This window comes from Diadema antillarum, unplaced genomic scaffold, assembly GCF_040938485.1.
Source record: "Diadema antillarum isolate AM-2024a unplaced genomic scaffold, OU_Dant_1.0 scf00000132, whole genome shotgun sequence".
Taxonomy (NCBI): Eukaryota; Metazoa; Echinodermata; class Echinoidea; order Diadematoida; family Diadematidae; genus Diadema; species Diadema antillarum.
The window spans coordinates 1,421,685-1,435,077 of NW_027271021.1; the positions used below are offsets into that span (position 1 = coordinate 1,421,685).

The following is a 13,393-nucleotide window of genomic DNA, read 5'->3' on the forward strand; positions in this document are numbered from 1 at the left end:
ACTCTCTGTCCCTTTCTACATCTATCTTTCTCACAGTCACTATCTGCTCACACACACACACAGACACACACAGGCACTTACACATAATGTCATATATATATATATATTTGATATATATATTTGATATATATATTCTTCATTATACTTTTTGTTTTGCTACCCAGGATTAGACACACCCACATTACAGTCAAGCTACTCATGAGGACATCGATTTGTGCACAAGTTTCATATACCTACATTTCATCATTGAATCTTCCATTGTGATTCACAGCTGCTGTTACAAGTTCATGCACCAAAGTCCATCTGAGACCTGCTTTATAAAGGCATTTGTTATTGTTGTAGATAAACACAATCAAATTTTATTACCTCAGCAACAAATGAAGTTTATATAATATCACAGTTGAGTGGCCACTGCCCTAATGCTTCCATGGCATATGTGCATAGGTGGTATCAAGTGCTTCATGAATTGGAACTCTAGTGTGTTCGGTTTGGTTTCTAAACTGGTTTGAATGCATGATATAAATACTTGTCTATGATTGGTCATTATGCAATCACATGACTAATGCAGCAGGGATCAAAATCTGTATGTCATGAGCAAGTCAGATACTGTATACCCCATTTATTCAGCAAGTCTGAATTTTCACAAATGGAGACTTCACAACAATTTCGCAAGTTAAATTCGTGATTGTCGAGTACAGTACTGAACAGAGAAATGTATATGTGCACGTTCCGTTCATATCGGGATCAGAGTCAATATTTTCGTGAATAGCACCTGACTTGCAAAATTCACAAAAATAACAGCCTCATGTAATATTCGGCATAAATACAGTAGTGAAATTCCAGAATTTCAGTGGCTACCGATGAGGCTAGAATGAAATGATGTGTATTTATGTCAGCCCCCCCCCCCCCCCCCCCCCCCGCCCCCCGAGAGAAAGAGAAACCATGTGGTGTATATGTTTGACTGTATTAGCACAGGTGCACCAGATTTTTGAAATACATTCATACCTGTCTATAGCGGCCACCCAAGGGAAACGACAAAAGTGCCCACTCTAGACAGGTGGCCACTATAGACAGGTCGATGGCCATTTTGAATTTCAACACTTGCATAGTACAATGGCATAAAATACCGCATGTTATTCTTTAAAAAAAAACAGTAAATAAGTTTGCATGAGCAGAGATATTATGGGGATCTTTTGTACAATTCACTTCATTTTAAACTTTCTTTTAGCCTACTTCTGTTCTTTTGATAGGACTCGGTAGAATTCACACAGTGAACGTAAAAGCTAATGTAGTCATGGCTGATTTAAAGGTTGAACTATATTTTTTGTGGATGCTATACACAGTTAGATATTCTCTACAGGATACAAAATGAGTGGCTGCTGACCACGTTAGGCAGGTGACCGCTATGTAAAGGGTCTATACTACAGCAATTTTTTTAATTGGCCACTATAGACAGGTGGCCGCTAAGACAGGTTTGACTGTATCAGCAAAATCAGAGACAGAGGTAAAAAGACTTTGGCATGACCACTTCAATAAAATGTAAGGTGCAATGACATTTGTATGCCCCTTTTCTAATAGCTGTCTTACTCCTGCTATTTCATCCATATTCACTTTTCCATTCGTTGTTAATGCTTTGTTTTTCATTCAAAACTGCTTTCTCTATCAAGGTTTTTATTTCCAGTTGTCTGTTAAATATAAAATGAACTTTTAAAGTTTTGCTCTTATTGCAATTGTTGATTCCTTAAAGATCCCACCATATCTTTATTGTGTCGTCACTTGCTGTTTGCATGCCAACAGAGTCTTTGTGATCATCCTAGTGGTCATCAGTGTCCTGTGGGTTCCCATTGTCATGAGCGGTCAGGGCGGTCAGCTCTTCCACTACATCCAACAAGTCACTGCATATATTGCTCCAGCCATAGCTGGTCAGTGCTAAACCGCAAGCTCCATTTTGTTGATGAGTGTGTGGTTGTCGTGACTTGTATTGTCATAATGAACTTTGATTTGATGTCTTTCCTTTTTTTTCCAGGAAAGCTTTGATGAACATTGTGTAGAATTCTGTACCTGACAAATCTTTACACTTTCCTCCTGTTATTGTCCTTTGTCATCTAGGTCTATTAGCAAGGGGTCCTGATTAAGGCTTCTTTTTTTGGGGGGGAGGGGGGGATGGGGTGTCAATTTACATGTCAGTATAATCCCAAGTATTAGAGTCTTAGTTTAGTATTATCAGAATAATGACATGTAGTGCAGAAACATAAGCTAAATAGAGCTCAGCTTACGAGGTCATGGGCAAAAGGTATTTTGATTTAAGGTATTTGACCCAAATTTTCATAATTCTTGAAGCGATTCTAGCAGCATGCAATGTACTCAAATTTTATGCTATTAAAGCGTGATAGCAAGATGTCATGTGAAGCTTTATTTTTCCTAGAAATATTTGTCGAAAACATTTTCCAATGTGGCACATGACTCCACCAGCTTATGAAGGATGAAAGACCCACTTTTGTCGTTAATAATTTTTTTTTTTTTAGAGAGAGAGAGATTTACAATTGTATGATAATAATTGTGTGTATCCCTTTTTTTTCTCGGTTGTCATCACCCAATTGGACAGGTCTATTCACTGTGGCGATCTTCTCTGAGCGGATCAACGAGAAGGGAGCCTTCTGGGGACTGACGTGCGGCTTTGTGGTGGGCATGATTCGCATGGTGCTCGACTTTGTCTACCCGTCCCCCCTGTGCGGGGAGCACGACTCGCGCCCTCTGGCTGCGCGTGCCGTCATGATACACTACATGTACTTTGCCCTCATCCTCTATCTCTTGTCCATTCTGGCCATCTTCATCATCAGCTTCGTCACCAAGCCCATCCCCAAGGAATATGTAAGTTCTGATTACTGTCAGATGAGCATTCTTCCACTTCTACAACTATATACACCATATATTTTGCAGGGTTTTTATTCCCCCCAATTTTACAAGTCGAATGCAGCTACAGTTGAACCTCTCTTATCCGGCCTCCCTTTATCCGGATCTCTCTATTATATGGACGCAATCTCGCCGTGATTTTTTAAAAAATAATTACGGGAGGAAAGGGGGATTCCCAACTCCTTGAGAACTCCTACACAAACACACATGAATTACATATACTTGATACATTTCTTAATAATTATTTAGGTAAATCATCCCGAGAATTTATAAAAGAAAATGATTTCATTCTTGCAAACACGAACCTCTATTTTGGGGTCTGTTACTGAGTGTAACAATGAAAAGGTTGTAGTATACACATTACTACATGTGGCACTACAATGGGCTACATCAGTACATGTGTTGGTATGTATATGTACATGTATAAAGCATTGAGTCTCCCGTATCCGGCCAAATCCCTTATCCGGATGAGCCCCGGTCCCGACTTGTCCGGATACGAGAGGTTCAACTGTATCAACTCTGATCCTCACATGAATTCTACATACATGCATACATTTCTCTGTGCGTTACTCTCCTCCACAATTGCAAATTTAACCACTAGTGAAATTGCTGAAAATCGTGATTCAGATTGAATTCACTTGATATATGGCATATGTACAGCAATTATTACCACCATTTCCCTTATAAAGCAGATTGCTCATCAAGATTGGATAATCTAAAATGTCTATTAAAAAAAATTATGAATTCAGATTCGAATGGAGAGAGATACTCCACAGGGGAAGGGTGGGTATGGGATCCACCAATTGAGTCACCATAAATGTCTTAAAGGGATAGTACAGTATTGGTGGAGATGAGAATTGGGCTTTTAAATTTTTGCGAGATACCAAGAAAACACTTATGATATAGTACAGAGCATACCATTTTAAGAGGAATTCAAAGTTTATTTGATGAAAATCGGGTTTGGAATGACTGAAACATCCAAAAACAAAGTAAAACAAAGCGATCGTTACAAAGTGTGGGTCCCACACTTTATTAGAATTGCTCTTTTTGGATATCTCAGCCATTTCAAAACCAATTTTTATCAAATAAATGTTGAATTCCTCAGAGAATTACATGCTCTTTCATATTTCATATGAGATATCTCATTATCTCACCTAAAAATGTTAGAAACCTGAAATTAGGTCTCAACCAGAACTGTACTATCCCTTTAAACAGGGAATGCAGAATAATTTTTAGTGTGTGGGTGGGTGGGGGGGGGGGGGGGGGGCTGTGGACTGATTAGGAGAGTCAGGGGTCAATTGTAACCAATAACTATTTGAATTCTATGACAGTGTTACATAATTATACTCTCAATTTTTGTTGTATGCTGCAGCTCTATCGTCTGACCTTTTGGACACGTTTCAGCGTGGAGGAGAGACTAGACATCACGAAATATGATGAGAATGCCGAGGGCCCAGCAGCCAGTGTTAAGTCCAAGGACAAATACGAAACGCTGGAGATGAGAAATGAGCAACCTCCGCCTTACTCGGCTGAGAACGGCGATGTGGAAGACCAGACCATGAACCGCGAAAGTAAGTCCAGACTTGTAGAATTATAGCTATATTTTGAATGAATAGGGTGTATTCTTTCCATCGATGAGCTAGTCAGAGCTCAATAATCTCTGACTACAAAGAAATTACACAATGCAATTTTATTAAAAAAAAAACAGACAAATAAGCAAACATTTGAGTCTGTCTGATTTCTGGAAAAAGTGGTATTGACATCAAATGGATGATTATTTACGTCGAAGTAGGGCAATTTGTCAATCAGTTGCAATGAAAACATCTCGACGGAAGAATTTCATGAATTTGAATGACATCAAATGGTTAGGAAATAGCTGATTTATCTACCTTCTACATTTCAGAGCAAGAAAGATTTTGGACTTGCAAGTCTTGTAAGCTTGCAAATGGCTTCCAATGTTATTGAGAAAGTCTGTCTCACTTAAATCACGTGTAGAATTTTAGATAATAAGACCAAATTGTAACATACAGTACTCTCCGCGTAATCGGGTATCGCTTAAACGGGTACTCCGTTTAATTGGGTAGTGTTGTCAGAGTCAGTTCCAATGCACATTAAAATTACCTGATAATCGGGTTGCCTCTCCGCATAAACGGGTAAAAAATTTTCTTCTAATCTAATTTCTACCCACATTTTATCACAGATATATACTACTTTAAGAAATCATGCATGTCAAATTTTTCACGGCTAATCACATTTTCTGCTTAATTTGCAAAGAAGTCCGATCATTTTGGGAGTGATTAAACATGCAAACACTTGTACACATACCGACTTCAAACACGAAAACGAACATTTCAAATGTAGCTCGCACTCACAACTGCATAGACAGACAGAAGTTGAACACACTTGCGCTCCTGCCTTGCTCCGCAACAACATTCACAATATATACGAGAAGTTTACAACGAAAATCAGGCCATGCACCATCTGGCCAGCTTCATATAATTTTGCTTTTCACAAGTCACTTCTTGAAAAGTAACCCGACGTTCTACGTGTCGTGTGCACGCAAAGAGACGCGTTCATTTCTGAGAACGTCCGTGTGTTAGCGAAGAGTCTACAGTCAAACGACAAAGTGTTCTAAAGACATATTTGTCCATAAAAAAGAGTGTAAATTATATTGCTCGTGACTGAGCAAGAGTAAGGTATCTATAATGTGCCGTGCAAGCACGGGTGTTAAGCATACGGTGTAGGTGTTTGGTGCAGTATACAATGCATGTAAATACACATTGTGTGTGAATGAGACGTGTTCTTCTGTTAATCGGGTACTCCGCTTAATCGGGTAAGAAACGCTCTGTCCGAGCCTACCCGATTATGCGGAGAGTACTGTACTAGTATATGATTATAATAGTATTATAATCCTTTACTCAGTATATTCCTTACAACATATAAGGAATATGAAGGCATGTATATTTTGTGTGGTAACTTTGGAATATGCAAATTCTTATCAATCATCCATGGAGATGTGCTCATGATTCAAGTGTTGTGTAAAGTGCATGTGTCTGCTCGTGTTTAGTGTCCACTGAGAAGGTTTTGATATGGTCACTTGTTAGTCACGCCACTACCCTGATTACTCTCTTACCCCCCCCCCCCCCCCAATAAGGTGATGCGCAAGGTCACGTGCAGGACGTGGCGTATTGGCGCCGTTTCTACGACTGGTTCTGCGGATTCTCCACCAACACGGAGGCGATGACAAAGGACCAGCTGCAGCATCGAGAGGAACAACAGATGGCAAAGGTCATCGAGAGGCGTCGCGACAAGATCATCCTCAACGTCACCTGCTTGTTCGTCGTCGGGATAGGTGTGTTCCTGTACGCCTTCTTCGCTTGATGCAAATTCATCTTAGCATCCCAATTACAGCAGTATCCTGCAAAAAAAATGAAATAAAATAGATGCTGCATGTACTGGTTGGAAACATACATGCAGCTTTACATTATTGTCTGTCTCTTTCTCGTATGCATATTAATGCTGATATATTTTGATGACCTATGCATGTATGCCTATCATGGCTAATACAGGAAGAGAAATATTTGTGCTGACAAAACAAAACGAAGGCAATCAAAATGATCCTATTGTTTCATGCAAGTGATGGCAATTCATTCATCTCCTTATTCCTCCATTAGGGATGTTTTCTTGTAAATAATTTTTCACATCATGTAACATTATCTGTTGTATGTTTGTTGTTTGTTTGTTTTTTGCAAGTCACTCTTACTATACATTTACAATTTGCTTTACAGATCAAGGGAAAATTTGACATCACCATAGCCTAGATCAATATCATACAAATGAAAGAAAATGATGGCAGACTTGTGGTCGAAATATCAATGGAAGACTTGTGAATTATTTTGTGGAGTAACAGCCTGCATAGTAACAATCAGCACATTTAAACTACTAGTAACAGCATTATTTAGACCACGCTATTTAATCTTCATGCAATGGACAAATTTGTTTGCTCTCCCTAAACTTTGAGAAGTTCATATCAAGTTTGTAAAGAAATGTCAACAATTTATCTCAGTAGTGCAGGAGTTCAAAAAGAAACTTTTAGTTTTGATAATGTACCTTATCTATCTTACCCTAGCTGAAACATTTAGTAAGGGATTCTGGTGTAATATGAGGAAGAAATGTTATGTTGTACATTAAAAATATTCCTCTAGCAACCAAACAAATGAAACAATGTATATACAGTGGACTCCCGTTATAACGAAGTCCTCGGGACCGGCAGTTTTCTTTCGTAATAACGAAATTTCGTTATAACCGAATGAATAAACAATAAAAATACATAGAGTTGATAATGTTGCGGCCCTAAATTTTATTTTGTTGTAACCGGAATTTCGTTATAACCGTGTTCGTTATAACGGGAGTGCACTGTATTTCAGAGCTCTACTTTTATCTTTTTTATAATATGTTTAATACTGAAATGTTTGACGTCCAACGTTATCATGCACGAAGCATTATTGTTGTTCCACATTATTCTTATGCTGCCGCTTCCAAGATCTCGTTACCATGTTCGTGTGTTTTTGTGAAGGTTGAGAATGGCAAGCCATTGTGATGTGCTTCCGATGCATCTTTGTGAGAACATCTTTGTGATAGACATGAAACCATTTTACATTGTCTCTGTCATTCTTTTTTTTTTTCTTCAATCTGACAAATCTTGACTACGATCATAACATCATTCCAGGAAATGCTGATATTTAGCAACTCATCATATATCGCGATGTACAATATCCCTGTAATCTAATATATGTGCTACGTGTACGTGTGACATTTTTACAAGTCAAAATGTTCGTCAACATTAATGTCTGAGTAAAAAAAAAAGAAACAAAAAAATGCTGCTTTATGGAAATATAGTATGGCTGAAATGACGTCTCGCAGATTATATATTTAACAAAGCTTCTATCAATCGTATGACCAATGTTGAATCCAAGCTTGACTGAATCTCCTAACAAACTGCTTGTCATTGGGGTCTTATGGAAAGAAGCAATAGTAAATGAAAAAAAAAAATACAGGCAGGAGGAGCAATTCATGATTGTCTTTTTTTAATGTAATTCCATTCATTCTGACTATTTTTTCACTCATGAAGTGAGAGTCATAAAGAGACCACTAAACTTTGCTTTGCATGTTTTTACAAGAGTTTAATGTAACTGCGATATGCTTGCAAGAGGGTGTATGGGTTAAAAAAAAAGGAAAAGGAAAAAGAATTCCTCTACCTCATCTGTATGTCGTGTAATGATGAATATTACAAGTTAATGTGATAGATATGTGTACTTCTTGGCAAATCATATCATCAGAAATAGAGAGAAATATTTAGCGGTGACGAATTGATGCAGTATCATCCATCCCAGGCCTGTTAAAGGGGAAAACGTCCCCAAACCAAAAATGAATAAACTTCAAAGAAAGAGACAAATATTATTCCCTACAGAATGATACAAAAATGACAAATATTGGACAAGAACTAGGGAAGATATGACATTTTGAAATGTGTTTTTTTAATCATTTCTTGACCAGTCCTTATGAATATTCAATGAGTATTAGTTGATGATGTCATTCCCTCATAAATTTTCATGTGCGTTATACATGACATTTCGAAAAATTGTTATTTTTAGCTATAATACAAGTAAAAGTATGTTCCCATACCATGGTATGTCCGAGTTTTTTAGCATTTGTTTTTCTTGATTTTGGGTGGTTTTAAGACAAGTTTTATAGTTTCACAGCTGAAGTATGAGATTTTGGGCATTTCTGTATATAAAATGAATAAAAAAATTGTGAGAGCTTGACATCGTCAACTTGCTGATTTGAATATTCATAAGGACTGGTCAAGAAATGTTTTCCAAAAAAATATGAAATTTCAAAGTGTCATACAGTGTCTGTTTTATTTCTTATAAGATTTTTTTTCTCCATTTTTGTATCGTTCTGTAGGGAATATTTTTTTCTCTTTTGAAGTTTATTTATTTTGGGGGTGGATTTCCTCTTTGAGAGTGTAGGAAAATTTCAGATTTGTTAATTTCTTGTTTGAACACATAAGGGAGCAGTCTTTTTATGCCTTGTTGAACAATGATTTTGAACGAGCAGACTTTAAAAAAATCTCCTGCTGTATACTGTGTGGTTTTGCCAGAAAGGTATATGTCGAGTCAGTAATTGACATCAAATATCTATGTGTACAAATGCAAGTCTTCATCAAGTTATTTTGTTCAGTTGTTCGTGAGTCCAAATTGATGTAATAGGGCCAGGCGTTTATGTGCTGAGTTCAGACGTTTCACATTGTGAATGCATTCTCAAAGCACTGTCGAGCCCTTTGCACAGGGTATGTGATACCATACTGCCTGCATGTTTGTGCTAGTCAGGGACTAGCGAAGTTTGATTTTTTATTTTTTTTTTACATTTTCTTCGTGGTGCCTGTATAGCTGACAATTTCTCTTAATGCCACAAGTCTTTCATTGCAATCAGCCATGGACAAAGTAAAAGTAGGGGTAAAAAGACATGCTGGATGTTCATGAGAGAAACGTGATTTTCAAAAAGAAAAAGGTGCGATGGGAACGGAAGAAGTAATCTTGATGTTTGCACATTGCTACCAGACTTCGCAATAAAAAAGGTTTTTGAATTGGACATGACACAAATATTTTCAGTGACACTACAGCATGATGAAGTAATTGTAGTTTTTCCCTCTAGTGCTTTATCTGCTCTTAGCAAAAGTCTATGTTCAGTAATCTTTTGTTTTCCTTTATTATTTAATTGTTTTCATGGAGAGTGACCTTTTTAAATATTGGAGCTACACCACATGTCCCACGTTTTCGTCAAAGTCTTTTTTGTTGTTGTTCTGAAACCCATCGGAAACCCATCAATTTCCCCGAAACAAAGGAGTACAAGTTTATAGATGTACTCACTCTCTTTACAGCACACGGTTGGAGCCAGTTAGCTGCAATATGATGCTAGTCTTCCAAAGATGGGATCTCGCTTGGGGATAAATTGCAATTGATCAGTCACAAGGTATATTGGTGTGGCCATGTGAGGAAATTTATGTTGTTAGAGTTGATTTATTCATTATTTCCTCTGTCTCTGTTTAGGTCAGCAAGTGTCCCACTGAGAATATTAATGTCTGTATGCTGCACAACGCTGCTACACATTTTAGCATTTTTATGCCTCCGCCATGAAGGCATCATGTTTTCGGGTTGTCTGTCCGTCCCGTCCGTCCGTCTTTCCTCTCGTCCATCCTCTCATCTGTAATCATTTTTGTGGACGACGTAATTTGAAGGAAGATAAAGGCTAAGTATGTACTTTTTCATTAAAAATGAAATTTCGTGGAATTCTCCTTGTATTTTTTTATATCGTTGTCCTGTCCAGCAATGTCTGTCACCGAAACTTTTAGAATTCATAACTTTTGAACGGATTGTTCGATTTTCCTCAGTCTTCACTAAATGTGTTCCGCTAATATTGTGGCTTTTACTCAATCCACATGTGTTTTGGGGGTTCCATTTTCCTTTTGAAACCTTATGAAATGAAACTTGGAATTTTTATGTAGGCCTTGTGAATGCACGAAGCTGCACCTCTCATCTTGTGGATGCACGCATTCAAGGTCAACGGTAATAGGTCAAGGTCAAATCCCAAAATTTCACTCTTTTCCCCATATCTCTGCAATGCCTGAAGGTATTTTCGTGAAACAGAGAGTGAGCATGTATGTATTACCATGTAAACAATCTCTCGGAAGAGTTTTTGGCTATGGGGTCCAAGGTTATGATTTTACTCTTTTTTTTTTTGTCTATATCTTAGAAGTAGCTCAAGACATCTTCATGAAACTGAGTATACATTTATTGCCTGACAATGTATCTATTGGGAAGTTTTTGGTCAATGAGTCAAAAGTAAGTTTCTAAGGACAATTTGAAATGCAGCAATTGTACCATTTATGTCTCAATACCTTTAAAATTATATACCTCCTTTATACACTTGATTAAAACTGGTATGTATACATGCATTACCACAAAATTATTCTGTCGGAAAAGATATTGTTCCAGGGAGTCAAAGGTCAAGGGTCAAAGACATGTCCAATCATGAAAAAACGTCGTCACTCCATATCCAGATGTACTGTAGACTTACTGGGAGAACAATGCGATAGGCATATACGTGCATGGCGCCATAGCGACATTTCTTGGAAAACTCTTTATCTATATCGAAATTTCTTATATTTTAGCATAATGATATCCAGAAACAGAGTATTTTTTGTCACTATTTCCAGGGCTATCTTTTCTGTATTTTGTTTGTAATAGAAAAATTTGTGAAATATTCTGGTGTGCTTATAGGGATATCCTTTTTATTTGAGTATATACATTGTACAAAGGGAAAACTTTATGCTCTTGAATTTCTGTTACTCCATAACACATCTTGCGTAGATCTTTTTCAGACTTGCATTTGCATGTAAATTCATATATAATACATTATACTTTTTATTTATGTGGCTCATTCCCTACTGAAAGTATATAGCCTCTGAAATCATATACCAAACCATGCTTCAGAAAGTACTGCCTGTGAATACCCATATGGTGCTCGATATTTTTCTATTTTTATTGACATTCGAGGCGTTCTGACCATTTGTGTCATCTATTTTTTAAGCAACAGAAAGTGTCTTGAAAGAATTCCTATATATTTTATATTTTATTATGAGCAAACGTCTTTTGAAATATTTTTTTTTACTGTTCTGAAATTTTCAATGAAATATTGCGAAACAAAAGAGAGTTCTTCTTATTTGAAGTTTCAAATGGCTTTGAAATAACTAATGAGTGATGGCTTTGAAAACATCTCATTTAGCGTTTATAATGTACTGTCTTTTGTTAGTTCCATATCGTGTGTTTTTAGGGGGGGGGGGTTGAGCCAAAATGTGGCATAGATGCTTAGTGCACACTGTTAAGACGATAACGCTAAAATTGTACTGTTGTGCTCATGCGACTGAAAAGAAAAGAATAAATGCCAGGTTCAAATTGTTAATTTATGTTGACGTATGTTTAATGGTTGAACCCGGCATTATACAACGCTCAGAAGCCGAGGTCACACTGGCAAAACTTCGCTAAGTTGAAGTTCTCGAAGATTATTAAAGTTCCCAAAGTTTAAGTTCTCGAAGATTTATCAAAGTTCTCGAAGTTTTGATAGTGTGACCGTGGATGAATGATCACATCGACATTTGAATGTGCTTTTGATGTTGATCAACATCCTACAACCTTCAGGTTGTTGGTACAGTGGTATGTATACTAGCGTATACACAATACGTATGTATATGCGAACTGTTGGTAGTGGAATCAGTGTTCCTTATAAAAATAGAATAGAAAGTTCTAGTCTCAAATGTGGAAAATGCTGGTGATGGATATCAATTGTGTGTTTGGGGTTTGTTTGTTTTTTTCGGTTATTTAGTGTATTTCTTTTTTATTCTTTTATTTTTGCATGTCATTGGACTCCTCGCGATTTTACGATCCTTAATCGGCTGGACGCACTGTAGTTTGGCAGCATTGACCAATGTGTTGATGTGAGAATGAGAAAAGGTCATCATTTGTAGTGGGCAGTTCACTTATCAGTCCAAAGGAGATCACGTGGGTCATTGTCATCCTTGTCTCGTTGGTTGATGAGTGTTCTTTGCAACTGTAGCTAACTTGACTTTTTAATAGGCACCTCAGTTTTAACGTGCCGTTCACGTGCACAAAATATCTTGACCAGTACATTTCGAGATACTCTTTGTATCTTAAACAGATTGGCGATGAAATGATGTGCTGCAGCTGTGACGATTTTCTCACTCGCTTTGATAATAATATGATACATTTAATTGTAAATGGAATAAAGCTGCAGTATAAGTGAACCTCTTATAAGTGCGCGGTCTAATCGTATCACTGTCCAATGGTCTTATGCACTGACCTCCAATGGTCTAATGCTACAATTGTATATACACTGTATACTTGTGTCGAAGTTTCCTTGTTTGTTATCATTTACGTCATGTTTCGTAACTGATGTGCTAACAACGTCAAACAATCAAAATAATACAAAGAGAAAAATTAAAGGTGAATGTTGCATGATTGTGCAATGTTTTCAGACAGTTGTCCCCATGTAAGGTTGTTTTCTTGATACACGATGCTCCCAATTATGCACGAGCGGTAAGAGCGCATAGGATTATGCGTTGTTGTATATGAGTGCATGGATTGTTTGAAACATAATATGTAGCCCTATCATATCATCACCTTTTTGTAATTCAGAGTTTTCGCAAAGTACGACATGGTGCCATGTTTAGATACTGTAAGTGTGTAGGTTTCAATCAGCATATCTCCATCCATAAGCATAACAGGAAAGTTGTATTTTGTGCAGATGCCGTTGGATATAGTAATTACGTAACATTCAACATTCAAGATTCAAATGTACTTTCATTTCCATTAAATAAACAGAGATTATATATACAATGTAT

The 13,393-nt window shown here is 37.2% G+C and overlaps 1 protein-coding gene across 1 annotated transcript in view; it reads left to right on the forward strand.

The window, feature by feature from the left end:
• LOC139720726 (sodium/glucose cotransporter 4-like) overlaps positions 1–8,300 on the forward strand; it is a 66,687-nt gene extending 58,387 nt beyond the window's left edge. The window contains exons 10-13 of the mRNA XM_071632082.1: positions 1,798–1,922; positions 2,606–2,871; positions 4,286–4,484; positions 6,068–8,300. Coding sequence (XP_071488183.1) covers positions 1,798–1,922; positions 2,606–2,871; positions 4,286–4,484; positions 6,068–6,294 — 817 coding nt within the window. The 3' untranslated portion in view covers positions 6,295–8,300. The remainder of the gene's footprint in view (positions 1–1,797; positions 1,923–2,605; positions 2,872–4,285; positions 4,485–6,067) is intronic.
• The last annotated feature ends 5,093 nt before the right edge of the window (positions 8,301–13,393 follow it).